General features: G+C 48.6%; 1 protein-coding gene across 2 annotated transcripts in view; it reads left to right on the plus strand.

The window, feature by feature from the left end:
* Positions 1-871, plus strand: part of COL1A1 (collagen type I alpha 1 chain) — a 30,544-nt gene extending 29,673 nt beyond the window's left edge. For both annotated transcript variants that reach the window (XM_069634357.1, XM_069634358.1), the window contains one exon: positions 229-871. In XM_069634357.1, coding sequence (XP_069490458.1) covers positions 229-375 — 147 coding nt within the window. In that variant the 3' untranslated portion in view covers positions 376-871. The remainder of the gene's footprint in view (positions 1-228) is intronic.
* Positions 872-18,895: the final 18,024 nt, after the last annotated feature.

Raw genomic sequence — 18,895 nt, forward strand, 5'->3', positions numbered from 1 at the left:
TGCAATGCTAGATCCAAAATCCAGATTAGAGCAGGTGAGACACCATTGGATCCCCAAATGGCCCTTCCAAATATTGACCAAGCTCGGTGTCATAGGTATCATGTCCCAGGCACGATTGTGGCTGCTGAAGCCACGGCGTGTGTGCCAGCCTGCCTACCATGTCAGTGCATGTGTGTCCGTCTGTTATTTTTATATCATATTCTAAATGCTCTCCCTTCTTTTCTACAGCAACACACCGGCGAATGGGGCAAAACCGTCATCGAGTACAAAACAACGAAAACTTCCCGCCTCCCCATCATCGATATCGCCCCCATGGACGTTGGCGCACCTGACCAAGAATTCGGCATCGAAGTCGGCCCCGTGTGCTTCTTGTAAATTCCCACAGAAAATAATTTCACATGGACTTGAACTCATTTTTCTATCCGCCATCTCTCAAGCGATTTTTTGTTTCTGTAAAGCATTACACCTCCAAAAACGACTAAGATGGAAGGGCTCCACTTGCTTGACCCTTAACCCCTGAAGATATCTGGGGGATGGGGGTTATTGGGACCACTGACTACACGACTGCCCTCCCACCCCACCAAAGAAAAGGAACACTTTGAAAAATTGGATGTTTCCATGACAACACTAAAACGGTGCTAAACTTTGTCAGAAGTTACATAAAAACTATACAAACTGAAATCATGGAGTTGGGGGAAAAACAAATAAAGAAATCCTTAAATTAAAAGCTACAGGTGAAACCTTTCGGCGCTGGGGTCGTATTTGTTTGAGACCGGCGGAAGGCGGATGTTTAATTCCACTGAATCGTTGTAATGTAACTTTTTTTTATTTTTTTTTTGTTCCGGTGGCAAAATAAATATAAAAAATTAAATGCAAGGTGTCGTAATTGTTGTGCATAAGGAAAAGAACAAGAGAGAGAAGATTGGGTTTTGTTAAAACAGGATTTCTGTTATGAAGTCCTAGCAGCAAAGGGGGTGTGCTTGACTATTTTATTTGTGAAAGGCAAGAGGGCTACAGCGCATTTGATTCCTATCCAGCCCCAAGTCACTCTCACAGGGTCGCTCTTGCAGCTTTTACCTGGTGGTATTTGGTATCTGATGTTCCAGCTTTTCTCTGGAGAAGCAGGACTATGACTACCAGAATGCATTGGGCGTGAAGGCGAGGAGCGCCTGGCACAGGAGTTGTTGGTGCTGCAGTCTGTCTTTGACACAAGTGCACTTTCGGCACTTTCAGTTTTGCTGTATGTAGTGTCTGGGAGTTAGCAGGGTAAGCTTTGGCCTTCTCTGGCTTTCCAATGGCTACCGCCAATGGGCAACCTAGTTCTCGGCAGAATGGTTCCACAACAAGGAAAGCCTGACTTCCAGGACCAAGGGTGCACCAATAGCGCTCCCAGCCATGCAAGCCAGGCCTTCAGCATGGCTTCAAGTGGTGGTAGGATATCTCAGGCTCTAAGGGCCCCACCGGCTGATCCGCATTGAACGAGTTCCTCTGGAAGCTACCTCAGATACAACCCAAGCCATTCCTGGTGCCACCGCCCAACCAGCGCCATGCTGTTAGTTTGGCCTTTTCTTTTTTTGTTCATCACCATAGTTCGGGACCCCTTTTTGTTCGATCTGTTATTTGGAACGTCGTCCACCTAGAGCTAGAAAACTAAAGCCACTTATGGAGAGCAGTGGGGGAGCTGCAGGGCCTGATGGTGCTAAATATCCACTTGTGGGAAAACAGGGCCCCTTCTCCTTCCTGCCACAGGATATTTTAAATGGTGCTAATTTTCCAGTGTATAGTTTTTTTTAAAAAAATGTTATAAGAGAGAATCCAAAGTCGTGTTTGGACACAGTGTACTGCTCTTCTTTCCTGATCGAAGCAGGTGGATCCAAAATCTCCTTTCTCTGCTCCATCCCTCGCTTTCTCTTTCATACTTGTTCTGTCTCTCCATTTTCATCTCAAGGTCCTCCATCTTCTTCCCACATGTCTCACCCCCTTTTCTCGCCCTACCACCCTCCCCTCTGACCTTCCAACTGCAAGGAGGTGGGTTGCGGGTGCGTCTCGGGGAATTTCTTGACCAAGGATCTGTACCTATTTTGTATGTATAATAAGTTGAGATGTTTTTAATTATTTTGGCTGCTGAAATAAAGCATGTGAAATGATCCAAAACCAACTCGTGGTGGCAAAATGTCTTTTCTCGTAGCTGGGCCTGGTGGTCGTGGGGGTGGGGTGGGAAGCTTTGCGTGCATGGCTGACATTCAAGGGGGGTGGCTACTGCAGTTTTAACGACAAAGTGAATGACAAGGGACAAAGAACCCTCAATGCCACTCCATTTTTACTTCCATTGCCTCGCTCTTCCAATTCTATTTTCTTATATTCTCACAACGTCTTCTTCCCTTCCACTCTGTAACTTGATCCTTGACTCAAAATCGCCTCATAGTCGTTTACCCTAAATGTATTTTTCATCCTTTTCAGTATCAGCTGACATGTCAGGATGATAGAATTGGCATGTGATGGGTGGGGAAGAGTTAATGATCTGCGAATAAATGGGGACTAGGAGACAAGCGACATTGCTAAAATATTCAAAAATAGTAACACAACTTCCCAAAATTGATTTAAGGCTAGAAAATATGGAGAATGGGGTTATGTCTGCCTGTTTCTGAAATGTTTAAAACAAAGGGCCATTCATCCATCAGAAGCATGGCATTCCAGCCTAGAGATTGAAAACCCTCTCCTCCTCTGCCCCTCCTATTCCCTCTCAGTCTGTGCTTGCAGACCCCCCTTTATCCACCCCCCACCGTCCTTCTCTTCCTTTCCTATTTTCTCCCTTGACGAGGTTGCTAGAAAAGTCCAATCTATGAAAGCCTCATCAAAACAGGTTCATCCCTGTTCCTCTAAAACCACCAAGGACCACATTGACACCCTTGCTTCAGCCCTTGCTGATTTTTGCAACCACTCCTTTGACTCTGGATCCTTCCCGTCCCCTCTGAAGCACTCCCTTGTGCATCCTCTTCTCAAGAAACCCACAGCTGATCCTTCCTGTCCGTCTAACTATCTCCCAATTTCCATTACCCCCTTTCTGGGCAAACTCCTGGAAAAGCTGGCCATCTCTCAGCTTAACCTTCATTCAGATTCTGTTGGCTGTCTCCATGACCACCAGTCTGGCTTCAGAGTGGGCAGAAGCATGGAAACTGCGCTCCTGAACATCCGTGAAGATCTGCTCTCCAACCTGGACTCTAACATTCCCTCTGTCCTCATCCTTCTTGATCTCTCTTCTGCCATAGACACGGTCAACCATGCCATCCTGCTCACCGGTCTCCGTGATAACCTGGGTATCACTGATCAGGCCCTGGCCTGGCTGACCTCTTTCCCCTCAGAGCGACCCTCCCAGGTCCAACTGGGGTCCTTCCTATCATCTATCTTCCTCTCTACCTGTGGGGTTCCCCAGGGGTCTAACCTCTCACCCTGGCTTTTCAACCAATACCTGGCAACTCTCGCCCACTGCATTGCCATTTTCTGCTCAAATTTCCAGTGCTACGCTGATGACACTCAACTCATTTTCCGGCTGCTCTCGGCCACCTCCTTTCCGTCTCTCATCTCTGACTGCCTAACTGCCATTCAAGATTGGTGTGCCGCCAATGATCTTTGTCTGAATGCCAGCAAGACTGAGATCCTCCTCATCGGCACACCATCTCCATCCTTTTCCTTGACACTCTGGCCGGCCTCCTTTGGCCCTCCTCCTCCTACCCCTACCCCTACCTGTGAGGCTAAGAACCTCAGGTCATCTTTGACTCCACACTTTCCTTCTCCACCCATATCTCTGAGGTCTCTAAAAAGTTAAACTTCCTACTGCACCTCCTCAGAGGTACTCTGCCTTTCCTATCCTTCCCTCAGAAGCTCACTGTCTACCAAGCTATGGTTCTCTCTAGGCTGGACTATTGTAACAACCTCTTTCTAAATCTACCTGCCTCTACTCTCCGCCCTCTGCAACTTATCCAGAACAGGACTGCTAGACTTGTCTTTGGCCTGAAGCCCTGGGATCATATCGCTCCAGCTCTGAAATCTCTCAATTGGCTCTCAGTGGATGCAAGGATTAAATTCAAAACCATCTGCATTGTCCACAAGGCTTTCTGGGGCAAGGGTCCAAAATACCTTCAGCTATCCCTCCGCAAATACCTCCCCTCTTGAGCTCTTTGCTCCTCTACCTCTAACTTCCTCTGGGTCAATCGTTTTTCAAAGAAACAAGCTGGGGGTAGATCTCTATCTTCGGCTGGGGCCTCTCCCTGGAACAGCCTCCCTGCCACTCTAAAACTTGAGGAGAACCACCTCCGGTTCCGGAAGCACCTCAAGACCTTCCTCTTTGCTTCTACCTTCGCTGCCCCTCTACCCTGCTGATCTGCTCTGTCTTGGCACTGTGCACCTGGCCACGCTCTGTCCCCTGGGCCCAGGTACCTGCTCACACTACCACCCTCATGCACTGCCTCCTGGCCACCCCCTGCACTGGCGACTGTATCTGTACCCATACAGCCACCCCCACCATTTTCTTCTTTTTCTGCACTTATCAGACTTACCCAGTCTGCTGCCTTAAACACAGCACTTGCCACTTGCTGGCTGCACTACCACTGTTTATTGCCTCCATTTTCTATTTATTTATTTTTATTTATTATTATTTATCTGCTCTCCTCTGCTCTGTACTTTCCACTCTCCCCCTTCCATGCGCTTTTTCCCTTTTCGCTTTCCCATGCACTTGCGCGTTCTCAGTGTCACTGGGCCTAGTAAGGTCGTTGCTGTGTTGTGTTCTCCCCTTTTCCCCTCTTGCCTAGTCACGCTCTGAAACACTTGTGTACGAGCGCGATACAAATAAAATATCATATCATATCAATACCCATTCTTTATGTCAGTCTCACAGACTATCCAGTCCTCTAGAAAAAATGCTTGAGTTTTAGAGCTGAAAGTCTGTGCGTCCAATTGCCATTGTGAAGTAGAAGGGTTCTTAAGTCAAACACCACGCTGGAGCCAGAAGGGAAGTTTTATAGGTAAGTTTATTCCAAGTATGTTACTTGGTACAGACACTGGCATATCCCATCCAGCCTGCTTCCAGATCTTAACTGACACACCTGGAACCCTCAGAGCCACTCACACATCAACACTCCAAGGTGACATATGTACCTTCCACGTACCTTGCTGTCCATGACATCACGACCCATAACTCACATTGCAACACCTTTCCCTCCATACTACCTGAAACAAAGGAAGCCCAACAACAACAAATCAAATAAAAAACCCACAGCACCACTGATCCAGATGGATACACCGGCCAATACACAAACCACCCTTATGGAAAATAAGATGCATCAATACCCCAAAAACCCCATGAGGTGGAACACACATGGAAAAGGGATTTTGCTTTCCTGCACGACCTGCAGGAAATGCACACACACTACGCAAGAACTCTCTACCACTGGCTCCGCCACTACACTGCACTACTCAGCTAACACTACACTCTACACTCCACCCTGTCCTCACCAATGACAAAATATGGAAGGAACACCCACTGACATGGAAAAAGGGCATCAAACCTTCCCATCTCACAAACCCAAAACCGACAAGCAACCCTCAAGAACAAACAAAATAAATAAAACTGCACAGCCACCTGTCCCGAAATGCCCCTCGAGACCTCAGGCATGCCACACCCAAATGAACCATTACCCGGAACGTGCAACACTTAACTAACCAACATGTCCACTGGTGCACCAACCCCTTCTGCCCTGGGCTGACCCCCAGAGCCTCAGGCCTGCTACGCCCGAGCATAACCTGCTCAACTGTGAGCAACACATAGCACAAACTACTCATTGGCCCAACTAAATCTCACCAACAGAACAGAGAAAAACATCCCAACAAAAAACCAAACTCCCCACCAGACAACTCGCCAAGACAACTCGCTACAACAATAAAACTCGCTACCAACCTCGCTACCACAAAAGAACCCACTATGTACCACTAACACCAAGACTGTAACCAACAGCCATTACAACCAATCTTGACTGTAACCAAAAGTCACACCAAAGTACATCTTGACTGTAACCAAAAGCCACACAAAACAACATCTAGATTGTAACCAACAACTACCCAAACTACACCTCCAATGTAACTATGGCTAGACTGTAACCAACAGTCCACCAACTACTTCTTGACTGTAACCAACAGTCACACCAACTACGGAACCCACCCGACATTCCATAGCCACGCTTGGTGTGATCCACAGGAGAGAAACTACTCTACTTAATACACCATGACCGAGACCAAACGTCAACAACTACAAGGCCCCCCGCACTCAGCAGCTGGCCACTACTGTAACCAACAGTATTAACACTGCGCCAATATAGGCACTCCGATTGTAACAGCAGTCACATACACCACAGAACCCGGCTGGTATTCTGTGACGGACAACCCCAATACATAGTTATCATATCCTACCACAATTTCCTTGACTGTACCCAACAGCCACTGCACCACAGAACCCACCCAGCATTCTGTAGACGCCCACAACTGTAACCAACCATTTAACTATGCACCACAGAACCCACCCGGTACTCTGTAGTCACCCACAACTGTAACCAGCACTTTAAGGATACATACGCGATTAAGAACACACACCCAAAACACACTGGGCCTCATTACGAGTTGGCCAAAAAATCCGGCTCAATTACCGGCATGGCAGGAGGTGCGTGTCCGTGCACTCAAGAACCCGCTAACAGCGGCCAATCACGAGTGCGCAAGCACCCGCGTCCCCCCATGCCGGTAGTGGAAAAACCGCCATCCCGGTAACGGCCCACCAACCCCCCTATACCGGCATTGTGGCTTGCGTCCACTCCGTAACCGCCTTCAATGAACCACTAAAATCTGGCACGGTAACTCCGGCACGGAATCACCGTGTTCGCAAAACCGGACCCGGAAATTACGTCATCGCGCAGGAACGGGAAATGGGCCGGCGGCCATCTTTAAAAACACAATGCATTGCCATCCTCCACAACCACCACTCCTCCCGTGTCGTTGTGTGTCAGAATAGCATCATCATGTCCAAGGCCAGCAGGAAACCCACCCAGAGGAAGAGGAAGCAGCGTTTCTCGGACGCTGAGCTCACCATGCTCGCCAGCACCCTGGAAGAGCATGCTGGCATAATCCGCAGCACAGACCTAAAGCATGCGGCCCAAACCCGCAAAAAAGAGGTCTGGCTTGAGGTCGCTCAGAGGGTGTCAGCAGTGGGGAGCGCCCCAAGGAGTGTGCGTGACTGCCGGAAGCGCTGGGACGACCTCCGCCTCTGTGTCTGGAGGATCCTGTCGGAGAACCGGAATGCTGCAATGGCGACAGGTGGTGGCCACACTCCCCAGTCAAATTGATGCCATGGGAGGATACGGCAAGTAGTTTCATCGACCCTGAATCCATTGAGGGGATCAGAGATCAGGAGGCCGGCGCAGCAATCACCACATAGGAAGGTGAGTGTACCATCACAACCACGTATTACGGCACATGATGTGGCCCAACTGATGGGGAAGTTAGAGTGGGCAAGGTGATGCATCAACATATCCATAGAATAATCATTGTCACTCCCTGCACCACATGGACGCTGAGTGACGACTCCAATCCAAACAGAGGTGCCACATGACCCAACCATGCCCATGCACCCACCACACAGAGACCAAACTAATGCTACACCACCAGCCATGCATTGATTCCCCACATACCCCCTCAGTACATCTAAAGCAACAACCCAGAAATGAAATGATGGCTGAATGCATGAACATATCCCACCGCAATTCATCACAGCTGCCATTTGACAACATCACTGATGACCTGCATCTCTTCTATCCCCCAGGCACCGATGATGAAGGTGGACCACTGGACAGGGGTGCAAGCACGTCCAGTGCACACAAGGGGACCAGGGCCACCGCAACCCACCAGGCCAAGGAAATGACATCTGCCAAAGCCAGTGTGCCACCCAAGGCACCAACCCTGCAGGGGACACCTGCACCCACTGTACAACAACAGAGAACCACAACAGTGGGAGCTGTGCCACCAGCCACCAGGGACGTTGTGTCCACAGAGGTGGAAGATGATGCAGATTTGATGTCTGGCACACCCACCACAAGCCACATTGCCAGCCCCCAACCTCTTGCGGAGTCTGAGTGCCTCAATGATCCCTGTCTACATGACTCCGACCTCGGGGAATCAGACTATGCGCTGTTTGAGGACAGTGCCCCGGACGAGGGCTCCGCGCATGTGCCTTCCACCACCCTGCCAGCCACCACCTTGCCAGCCACCACCTTGCCAGCCACCACTCTGCAAGCCACCACTCTGCCATCCTCCACCCAGCCAGCCACCACCCTGCCAGCCACCACCCTGCCAGCCACCACTCTGCAAGCCACCACTCTGCATTCCTCCACCTGGCCAGCAACCAGCACACCTGCAGACGACACTTCATTGGAGTCCCGCCTGACAAGGGTAGAGGCCCGGCAGGAGTCCATGCTCCAAATCATGCACCAGCAGGGAAAGAGGCCATGGGTGCCATTGTAACGGCTATTGCAGACAATACTGCTGCAGTGGAGGCATCTACGCGTGCCTTCAGGGAGTGCATGGGGTCACTGACAGAGGCCCTCCTTGCAGGGTAACGCTCAGATGCAGCGGCCACACCTTGCCACAGACAGTGGATTGACAATAGATACCTCCGCAACAACTACCCCTACCACCTCGTCGCAATCCAGTCCAGTGCGTCTGATGAGGAGGAGCGCACGACTGTCGGCCATGGCACCCCCCGAACCAAAACTTCCAAAGAAGTGAATGCACGGACAATGACATTGTAGAGAACCACATTGAGGAAGGGAGAACTGTTCTTTGCACATATAGGGACACTTTGCATCTGTGGGGTGGGAGAGGGAGTTCACAGAGGTGTTTTGAGGGTTTGTGGGGTGCGAGAGGGAGTTCACAGGGGTGTTTTGAGGGTTTGTGGGGTGGGAGAGGGAGTTCACAGGGGTGTTTTGAGGGTTTGTGGGGTGGGAGAGGGAGTTCACAGGGGTGTTTTGAGGGTATTATGTCCGCCACATCACGTTTGATTGAAATAAACCGTAGTGTGCAAGCATATCATAGTTTGGACTTCATTCTTTTCAGACATGTGCATTCATTTTGTTTGGTGTACAGTGGGCCAATTGGGAACATCAAGGTGTGCATGTCCTGATTCAGTGTGTCGTAGACACATTACTCACATGGTCCATGCGTTTCTATGGATTGTGTATATTTTGCATTGGCGTACAGCATGTCTATTCCGTGCAGCCTTACTGGCAGGGGGACTCCTTCGCCTCTGTCTCCATCCCCTTCATCCTCACCCAGGCCATGCCTGTGAATGTGAGGTGGCAGTGTTACATTCCTTCAGACACACATGTTGTGCAGCATGACACAGGCCATGGTGATCTGTGCCACCTTCTCCGGCCTACATGGGAGTGCCCCACCAGGCCTGGTTATGCTGCGGAAACGCACCTTCAGCAGGCCAAAGGCCGGCTCAATGTCTACACGGGTACGAGTGTGCACACAACTGTACTCCTCTTCATGGCAGTTCTGTGGGTTACGCACAGGGGTAAGTATCCAAGGCCTCAAGGGATGTCCTCCATCACCTGCAGGTGGAGACGAATCGGTATGTGTTGCTCAGAACTACCACCTTCAGGGAGCACAGTCATGTCAGCAGCTACTTGATGTGGGCATGCGCTTGTCCCAGTACGTGTAGGAAATGGTCACCTAGATGCAATGTATACTGTAATGGGATGTGGTACACTGGATGGGATTGAATGGAAGATACAGGGTCTATTCCTGCATGCTGAGGGTCATGTGCTGTGGTATTGCGACAATGTGTAGTCTGGAGATTCATGAGGGATATTTTTTGCTATGCATGGTCAGACTAGCCGCATTGCCGTAGTTGCCATCCCATTCAGTCATGCATTGCTTGCCAACACCATGCTGCCCTGGTTGTGCCTCTTACATATTTTCATCCGTATGCATCATTTGGGATGTGTGGCACAGTGATGGCTGGTTCAGGTGAGGAGTGTTTGCCTCTGCATGCATTCCCAAGTCAGTGGCTATTGGCGCACTGGTGTGCTTTCGCACACACACCTTTCCCACCCTGGTGCAGTGGCCCAACCCCCCTACTGCATCCACACACATCAGTACCCCACAGCATGGCCATGGCCTTGTGGTTCAACTCAGCAAGCTGCCAGGCACGTGGTCCAGCATGTTGCGGCATGTGATGGTGTAGGGTTGACTTGCGCAGTACCATGGCATCATGTGTGGATCCAGGGATTCGGGGACAGCAATGGGTGATGATCTTGCTTGAGTCACATGCCATTTGCACATTGAGGGAGTGGTATTGCTTACGATTGCGGGACACAGCCGCTATGTTATGGGAATATTACTATTCTACATGGGTGCAGTCGATGGCACCTACGAATTTGGGCATGCATGGCAGTGCATGGAAATATACTTTGGTTTTGGGTATATCCTGCCCAGTCCGTGATGGGGATTCATGGCTGCCTGTGTGCTTCATGAGGGCATCGTGCACTTGGTTCAGCATACGTGTAGATGGTGGTTGTGAACTGCCATGCAGCTGGCCCGTAGGTGCCTGCGGACAGGTGGTGTAGCACAGACAGCACCCTTGGTGGTGGGGGGATGGCAGTGCGTATTTATACATGGATGAAAATGTATCATGTACACTATGGTGGTGATGGTGTCACAGTCCAACCGGTATAAGGTGTGGATGTGCCAGGGGTTTGGTTGGATGGGCTGGGTCTGGTGCGAGGGATTGGTGGCTGCCTACAAGGCACTGGTGTCTGCGCTGGTGGTAATTGCTGGCCCTTTCTCACCCTCCTTCTCCTCCTGCGTCTCCTCTGTGCTGCCTATTGTTGCTGCTGTGTCAGTTGTTGCTGTAGTTGCTGTTGTTGGAGCAGTATAGGCATGTCCAACAGTGCCATGGTTGCAACTGATACTTGGGCATTTTGGTGTGGGAAGGGTTGTTGTGTGTAGGTGTGCTCAGTTTATACTGGCTCAGCCTACATTGACTGATTCTGTGCTCCTGTGGCAGCTACCTTGTATCCTGATTACTGTTTGCGGGTGGTCTGAGATGCCTGTGTGGCCGGCATCGTGCAGCACGTGTTTACCGGGTTCACAATGCCGGTATTTCCATGTATGCGTAGGTTGTGATTCCCCCCTTATACCGGCATGCCGGTATTTAATCAATGGAGGGGCGCGTGTACGTGCCTATGCCGCAGTTAACGGAACTGTGGTTTAGGGTGCCGTTCATTCCAGGTTTGAGGGTCGGAATGCAACTGAACGGATGACGATGCCGGTATTAGCATACCGGCATCGTTTTTCACTTACCGGCATACCTCGTAATGAGGCCACTCTCTCACCTGCCCTGACTGTAAGTCAGTCACCTCACCTTAACTACAGAACCCACACACAGAATTCCATAGGACTATAACAGACATAACATATAATGACTTCTGTACCACAAAATAGAAACACCACCATTGAATTTAACAGTGACCTGCGGTGGACTTATTTGATGGTTTACAGTGTAAAGTTCATCTGAACCCCTCACCCACATTTCCAAATGCCACCTAAAAGGCAAAACCCTGTCACTGTCCTGTGATGGTACACTGTATGCACTAAAACACCCCACACCCAGAAGCCCAGATTCCCCCTAAAAAGTAAATTAAGGTTAAGGCATGAAGACTGTGACACCCCTAACAAAAGCAGAACACAGTGAACACTAGTGGGGTAACAGGGCCACAACATGAACATTCACCCCAAATCAGACTGACCCTAGAGGCACATAAACCCATGACCCCCCAACAGAAGCACTAACCCAGAGGCCACCACACCAAACACCACAACAACACAATTACTGGACTCCCCAACACCTTCCCATGTCAGTCCTCTGCTAAGGTAAGGGCCTTCATCTGTAACGTAGAAACCCCAGAGATCTGGGTCCAGCTCCCTCAGGTTCTCCACAAAACCGCTGCATCTGTCATAAAAGTCCTATCGGAACCGCCTACCCACGGCGCAGATGGAACACGTATCTACAATACGTATCTACACCCATGGTCGCATCGGAGGCACAGCACCTTCTTTTCCCATGCTCCGGACAATCATCTGCACAGTCCCATGCGCGGAAACCGAACACTGCCTCTTAATACCATTTTCCTTTTTACAATCCCACAGAAAAACACCAGAATCTGCTGGCCGTGGCCCTCTGTCGATGTCCCTTGGCCCGCCGTTGCTGCCCCTTCATCCTGCAATAGGGAACACAACCTGAATTCCAAGTACAGAGCGAGAACGCCACACTCCTCAAAGTCCTCAGAACATACGCTGCGATCAAGTCGGCGTGGCATTCAAGTTGACTTTGCTGGAACGCTGGCTCCAGCACCGGAAAGTCGTCATTACCTTTGCCAGCTCTGAGGAGGAAACACCAATGTCACAACAGTATACGCCTCTCCCAGCCATGCGCTCCGGCCCATTGTTGCTGCGCCAACCGGCCCACAGCAAAATGGGCTTCTCCCACGGCGCCGCTACAGACACTATAAATGCTCTGGCCCTGCTGCACCTCTTACACTGGCACCATGTCCCCAAACTTACCACTCCTAGGCCAGCGCACTAAGGGCAGCAGTGCGGGTACCTCCCGTGGCGCTGCTTCTAGCAGTGTGACAGCTCCCTGCTGTGCCACCCGGAACTGCAGCTCCCTGCTCACCACCAGCTCACCACGGGCCTCTCCTCACCACAGCCGTCCTCGCACTTCTTGAGAAAAGTCTCTTCTCCAGCACCACCCGGCCTGCCGGGATAAGAGGGACAATACTTTCTCCAGTACCACCTCGCTTACTAGAGTGCCCTGGACCAATTCTTTCTGGATCCATGGAGAAGCTAGCACCTCCTTGGATGGGGTGTTGCACTTGGAGGGTAGTGTCCTGACTTCTTGCTGCCCCCTCCGCAGCAGCAACAACATCCTCGTTGCCAGTGAATTTGTGGGGTTCTTAAGTCACATACAACGCCGGAGCTAGCAGGGAAGCTTTATAGGTAAGTTTATTCCAAGTATGTTACTTGGTACAGACACACTGTAACATCCCATCCAGCCAGCTTTCAGATCTTAACTGACACACCTGGAACCCTTAGAGCCACTCACACATCAACACTCCAGGGTGACATAGGTACATTCCAGGCACCTAGCTGTCCATGACATCACGACCCATAACTCACATTACAACACAGTGCTTTGAATTAGCCATAGTCAATTAAGTGAAAGGTTCTATATCCTTGCACCAGTTGTCTGAGCCATTCAAACATAAACGTGAAAACCTCTCCGTCTCTGTACTAATCGCTTGAAACATCCAGCCATAGAAGAGTACCTGAGTTATCCAGCAATGCAGGTGAGAGGCCCTCTAAAATTGCACCAATGCCAAGAATCATCCAACCAAGGATGTGAAAGGCTCTATTATTTCACTAATTTTCTGAATCTTCATACTTTAGAGGTGTCGGGCTCTTCATCAGTACAACTGTCAGCCACAATATGCAGTCATTCCAACGGCACGCTCTCCATCCCTGTACCCATCTGTGGGACCCTCAAGTTATGCAGTTGAAAGGCTCTCTATCATTTTATCAGAGGCATCCATCCGAATGTGGGAAAGGTTCTCTTTCCTTGTACTAGTCTCCTGAATTCCACGCATAGGCAGAATAACGGTTTCACACACCCCAGGTCATTTCCCATCAATATTCAATTCTAAAGTTCTACACCGTTACACAAAAATCACTGGAACCATTCATTCTGTAAAAACCCTGTGCAGTGACTGCACGCCAATCCCCTACCTCCCCCATTCTAGAGGTGAAAGGTTCCACAGTCCTATGCCAATTCCCTACACCAGCTAGGCTGAGATCTAAAATGCATTTACTTTGCCAGTCCTTGATCCATCCAGCATTCAAGCAAATGGTGGAATAGCTTGTGAAACAACTACTGCCCATCTTCTTAACTATCAGCTTAAAAAAGGCAGAAGGGTCAGTGCCCCAGTGCTTATCTCTTTAGACACCTGTGTCTAGATGTGTGTTAAATACTGACCCGCAATGTGGGCAAATATTTTTCATGCCCTGTCCTTAAATACCCCGTGGATTCCTTGCTTGCCCACTGTGCCAATGGAAACATGACTTCATTTCTAGGGAGAGTGGTCTGTGCGTTCTGTCTCAGCCAGGGTCCCATCTGCTAGCTCTTTCTTTGGGTAATGTTGCCCTATCATTGAACGAACCACAGTGCAGGCCTAACCAGACTCTCCCAGAAACACTGGGCTTTAACTTAGCTGTCTCCAGATACTGCACGGTGGATGCCACCTTCCCAACCTAGCACATACAATACTAAACAACGGTCTCTCTGCTTAAGCTCGAACACAGGCTTGCAGGCGTGCACCCATGCCATCTTCAGGAGAGGCAATAATCCATTATGAGCACAAGATATTTGGGGCCCAATTCATAGAAAATGTACAAAGTCACTGCAAAGTACTCTGTGCGCAAAACAACTTTGCGCCTACCTGCACGCAAAAGTATGTTTTGTGTGTTCTGCGTATTCATAGAATTCTAACTGCAAAGTAACCCTAGGTGAAAGGAAAATAGACATGCAAACCAAAACCAGGCACATAAACCAACTTTTGCGCCTACCTTATCGCCACCATCAAGCACCTTGGCAATACTGCGGGCTGTCCCCCCGCAACCAAGGTAGCACCCCGGTGACCCTGTGTACGAACCCCAGTAACCAGTACATTTTACAAAAATGCTGCCGAGAACACAGGTGTATATGAACACTTTAATGTACACCAAAGTAAGCAGCTTCAACGTTGCAGGATACAACATTGAAGCTGCTTACTTTGGTGTATATGAACATGTTCATATACACCCCGCACTTATACACCCTGCACTGAAACAAGGTTTCTTGTGGCACTCCTCCACGATACAGGCACCAAAATGGTAGCGTATATGTGCACCAATTTAGCACACATTTAAAAGTGGAGGAGTGCCACAAGAATACCTGTCTTAAGTCGCAGGTTACGAATGTGGTAGTTGCTAGGTTGGTTTCCCACTCATCCTAGCAACCGCCACAATTCCGAAAGTGGCACATTAATACTGACTTCGGAAGAATGCGCCACCTTCAGAATAGGTTTTAAGTACCAAGACTTTAAGGTACTTAAGACCGAGTTGAGAATAAGACCCTGACCCTTTTAATTGAATTGGCCTTTTAGGAATCTCTTGTTTTAGCTAGGGCCCAATCTAGCTCTGATACCTGGATCATTAACCTAAATGCCTCACATTGCAGTATTTGTCTGCTATTCACAGAATCTAGGAATGGGGCTAGGGTGACCAGACGTCCCGGTTTAGATTCTCTGTCCCCCTTTCTCAAGATTATATTCCCATTGGAAACTGCAGTTGTCCCGGTTTTTGGTAGTAGGTCTCGCACAGAAGAAATGCTGCACTTTACAACTTAAAATAGTGTTAGTTTGAGATAAATGTATTATAATATGTGTTTCTTTGAACAGTAACACTTAAACCTCCTTCTCCTCCCAACGCTACTGAAGTGTAGTGCTTTGACAGCCACTTTCAAGAGTTAGTCCTACTTTTATGTTAGTTTCCCTGTCCCGGTTTTTTACTTTTGAAATCTGGTCACCATAAATGGGGCACATATATGAGTGATTGCAGTGAGTGCCGAAGCTTGGCACAAAAAATCAAGTCTAAATTAGCATAAATTACAGTTACAAGTTTCCATGCACATTAGAAGTAAACTTCCTGGGAAGCTCCCTTTATGTGCCCTTTTTTCCAAGATGGCGGACATTGTGTAACAACCTTCATATTCTAGCGGGTGCCTTTTGTGTAGATGGGGCCCCGCATCATATCAACTACTAAAGAATGCAAAAAGTGTGCTGATGGCGCCCTCTCGTGTGCAGACTGCATCCTGCACAGTGCTACGTACCTCTGCCTACACAGAACAGCAGTACTAAAAACACTGCCGGAGAGAAATGGACGAGGTTTTCTTGAATAGTCACCTTGAGAATTCAGTGGCTGCTAGGCCACTCAGCAAACTTGGCATGGATTTGGTGATGGGTACAGATTGGCAGAACGGAGCCTAGAAGTTCCTTGCAGCAGTGCAAGCTTCTCACACTGGAAAGGAAACGTATTTTCAAACTATAGATGAAATGGAAGACCCACAGACTTCCATGTCGAAATAGAAGTTCTCTCAATCACGCGTTTCTCTTTGGGTGCAACATTTGAAAGCAAAGGTGTTGTATAGTGCTTGTAAGTGGAAGTCAGTGATGTCATGTGGAATGTTATGTTGTAGATGTGAGAATGTTGTGGCATTGGTTGCAAGCTCAGGCAGTTAGAGAGCCCCTGTCTGGGTGATGGGTGCCAGTGTTTGTGTAACTTGAGATGTAACTGTAACTTAAGAAGCTCAGAATACACTTGAAGCTACCTAAATAAGCCTAGGAGGTCACTTCATTACAAAAGGTTTGTGTTGTTGAGGAAAAAAATTGAAACACACCTAGTGTCTGGTGGGCTCACAGGTGGAAATCAGATGATTCTGGGCATGGATGCCAACTTTTCACAGCGGACTCCAGAGTCACTCGCACGTTGCCATCCCCCATCACACCCCCTTAACTAAATGAGCATATTTGAGAAATGTATGTAGGCAGTGCTTGAAGTGGAAACACCGAAGTGCAGGTACTGTGTGTCCCAGAGTCTGTGCTTGCTGTTGAGAAGTGCCGGTACTCCTCCATTAAATGTATTGGGGTCATGCTAAGACGTCCCTGTACTATGACCTTGAAATAAAAGAAGAGTAGGTACTCAGGAGGCCCGGCAAGCAACTGTCCATGTAAAGCACTGCTTAAAGGGCATATTAAGGCTCCCCAAATAGAATACCATAGAAATGCCAACATTAGATTTACATTTGACACATATGGGATCTACGTCCCTCACCCAGCCCGCGGAATCAGGAAAAGTGCAACAAAGAGCCACCAGCACAAATCACGCCGATTTACTTTTGTTTATGCGCTTTTTTTTTTTACTTGCACGAGTTTGCAGTAATCAGACTGTTACCATTCTGATAACATTTGCCAATGTAACATAAGAGGAACATAAGAAGCGTGGCATGATTTGTCATTTTGCCATTTAAAGGTGCAGCTGAGCTGCATGCCAGAGGTTCCAGGGCAGGGCTTCCAGGGGCGCCGAGTACACAGGCACCCCCTGGCAGAATGAAGTCGGGGCTGAGCCCACCCCTACCCCCCGGGCCGGAGAGAAGAGGCGCGGTATAGATGGGCCTTTGCTCCATCCATACTGTGTCTCCCTCTGGCGGCCCGGGTAAAAGCCGGGTAAAAAACTATGTTTAAAAATTGAGGGACGGATGCAAAGCAAGAGGCTTTTGTTTTGCATCTGTCCCTCAATTTCTAAAAATCGTTTTGGTTTGGGTATACTTCTACATCTGTGCACCCGGGTGCCAGGATGTAGAGGTACACCCAACCCAAAACGATTTTTAGAAATAGAGGCACAGATGCGAAGCAAGTCTTTCCCTCAATTTCAAAAAATCGTTTTGGGTTGGGTGTACCTCTACATCTGTACACCCCTCTTACCAAGAGGGGTGCACAGATGTACAAATACACCCAACCCAAAACGATTTTTAGAAATTGAGGGATTTGTACATCTGTGCACCCCTCTTGGCAACAGGGTGTCGATAATTGTAATACTGTGCTTTTGTTGAGGCAATGCTAGTTCATCTTAGTGGGGCTGCTATACTTTTGATGGAACAGCATCAGCACTTCTCAGTTGAGCTGCTACACTCTTATTGGCAAGGCCCCAACACTTCTCAGCAGATTTAATTATTTTAATTTTAATTGGTTATTTATAATGCACGTAATACCCAGAGGTTTCTAGCGCGGACCATGGGATCGAACCTGTGTTGCGCAGACTGAGGGATCGAACCTGTGTTGCTCCATGTCGTCTTGCTTCCAAGGTGAGCACGTTGCCCCTGAGCTATCCTCCCAAGACTCTGAAGATCTGAAGTACATTTAATGATAGAGAACCAGAACTATTGAGCAAGTCTGATATCATAGTCCTCATCATCAGAATAACTCAACACTGTTGTGGTTATACAAGAGCTAATATATTTAAAGGTATGGAATTACTCAGAATGTAGCAGCACTATTCAATAACCCAAAGTGCTTAAGCATAGTTAATGTGAAAATACTACACTTCTCACCGTTGGGACAGTACTGCCACTTCTCACAGAGGCTTCTACACCTTTTATGGGGCAGCACTGATCCAGCCACTGGAAAGCTTCTCTTTTAATGGCACTTCTCAATAGGACTTCTATACTTCAATAGGAAATGACCAACACTACCTCGCAGGGAATTGCACACTCTTGATGCCACTTCCACCCACCACAGCTGCTTTATTTTTAATGGCACAGTGCGTGTACTTCTTAGCCACTCTGCTTTACATTTAAACAGACCAAATTGTCATTTCTCAGCAGGACTGCAACACTACACCATTGTATTCTGTATGTTGAGTGCTTCTTCACCACGAAATGGGTCATGGGGCAAAATGAGCCTGGTCCCACATACAAGGGGTTGTTACCTTGTTAACTCTCCTGAATGAAAGAATGAGCTCTCTCAGACACAAGTTATCACCCCTGCACATACAATGAATGAATATGGTATGGAACTATAGATCTAGAAAACTGGAGTGAGAATTCAGAGTGTTTTAATAGAAATATAATTGTGTTCCCTGATGGGAGACTGACACCATTAATATGATGACCAAGAGTGAAACTGTACGTTCAGTTTTGAGATTA

Source organism: Ambystoma mexicanum, chromosome 13 (assembly GCF_040938575.1).
Source record: "Ambystoma mexicanum isolate Mex_15411 chromosome 13, UKY_AmexF1_1, whole genome shotgun sequence".
NCBI lineage: Eukaryota > Metazoa > Chordata > Amphibia > Caudata > Ambystomatidae > Ambystoma > Ambystoma mexicanum.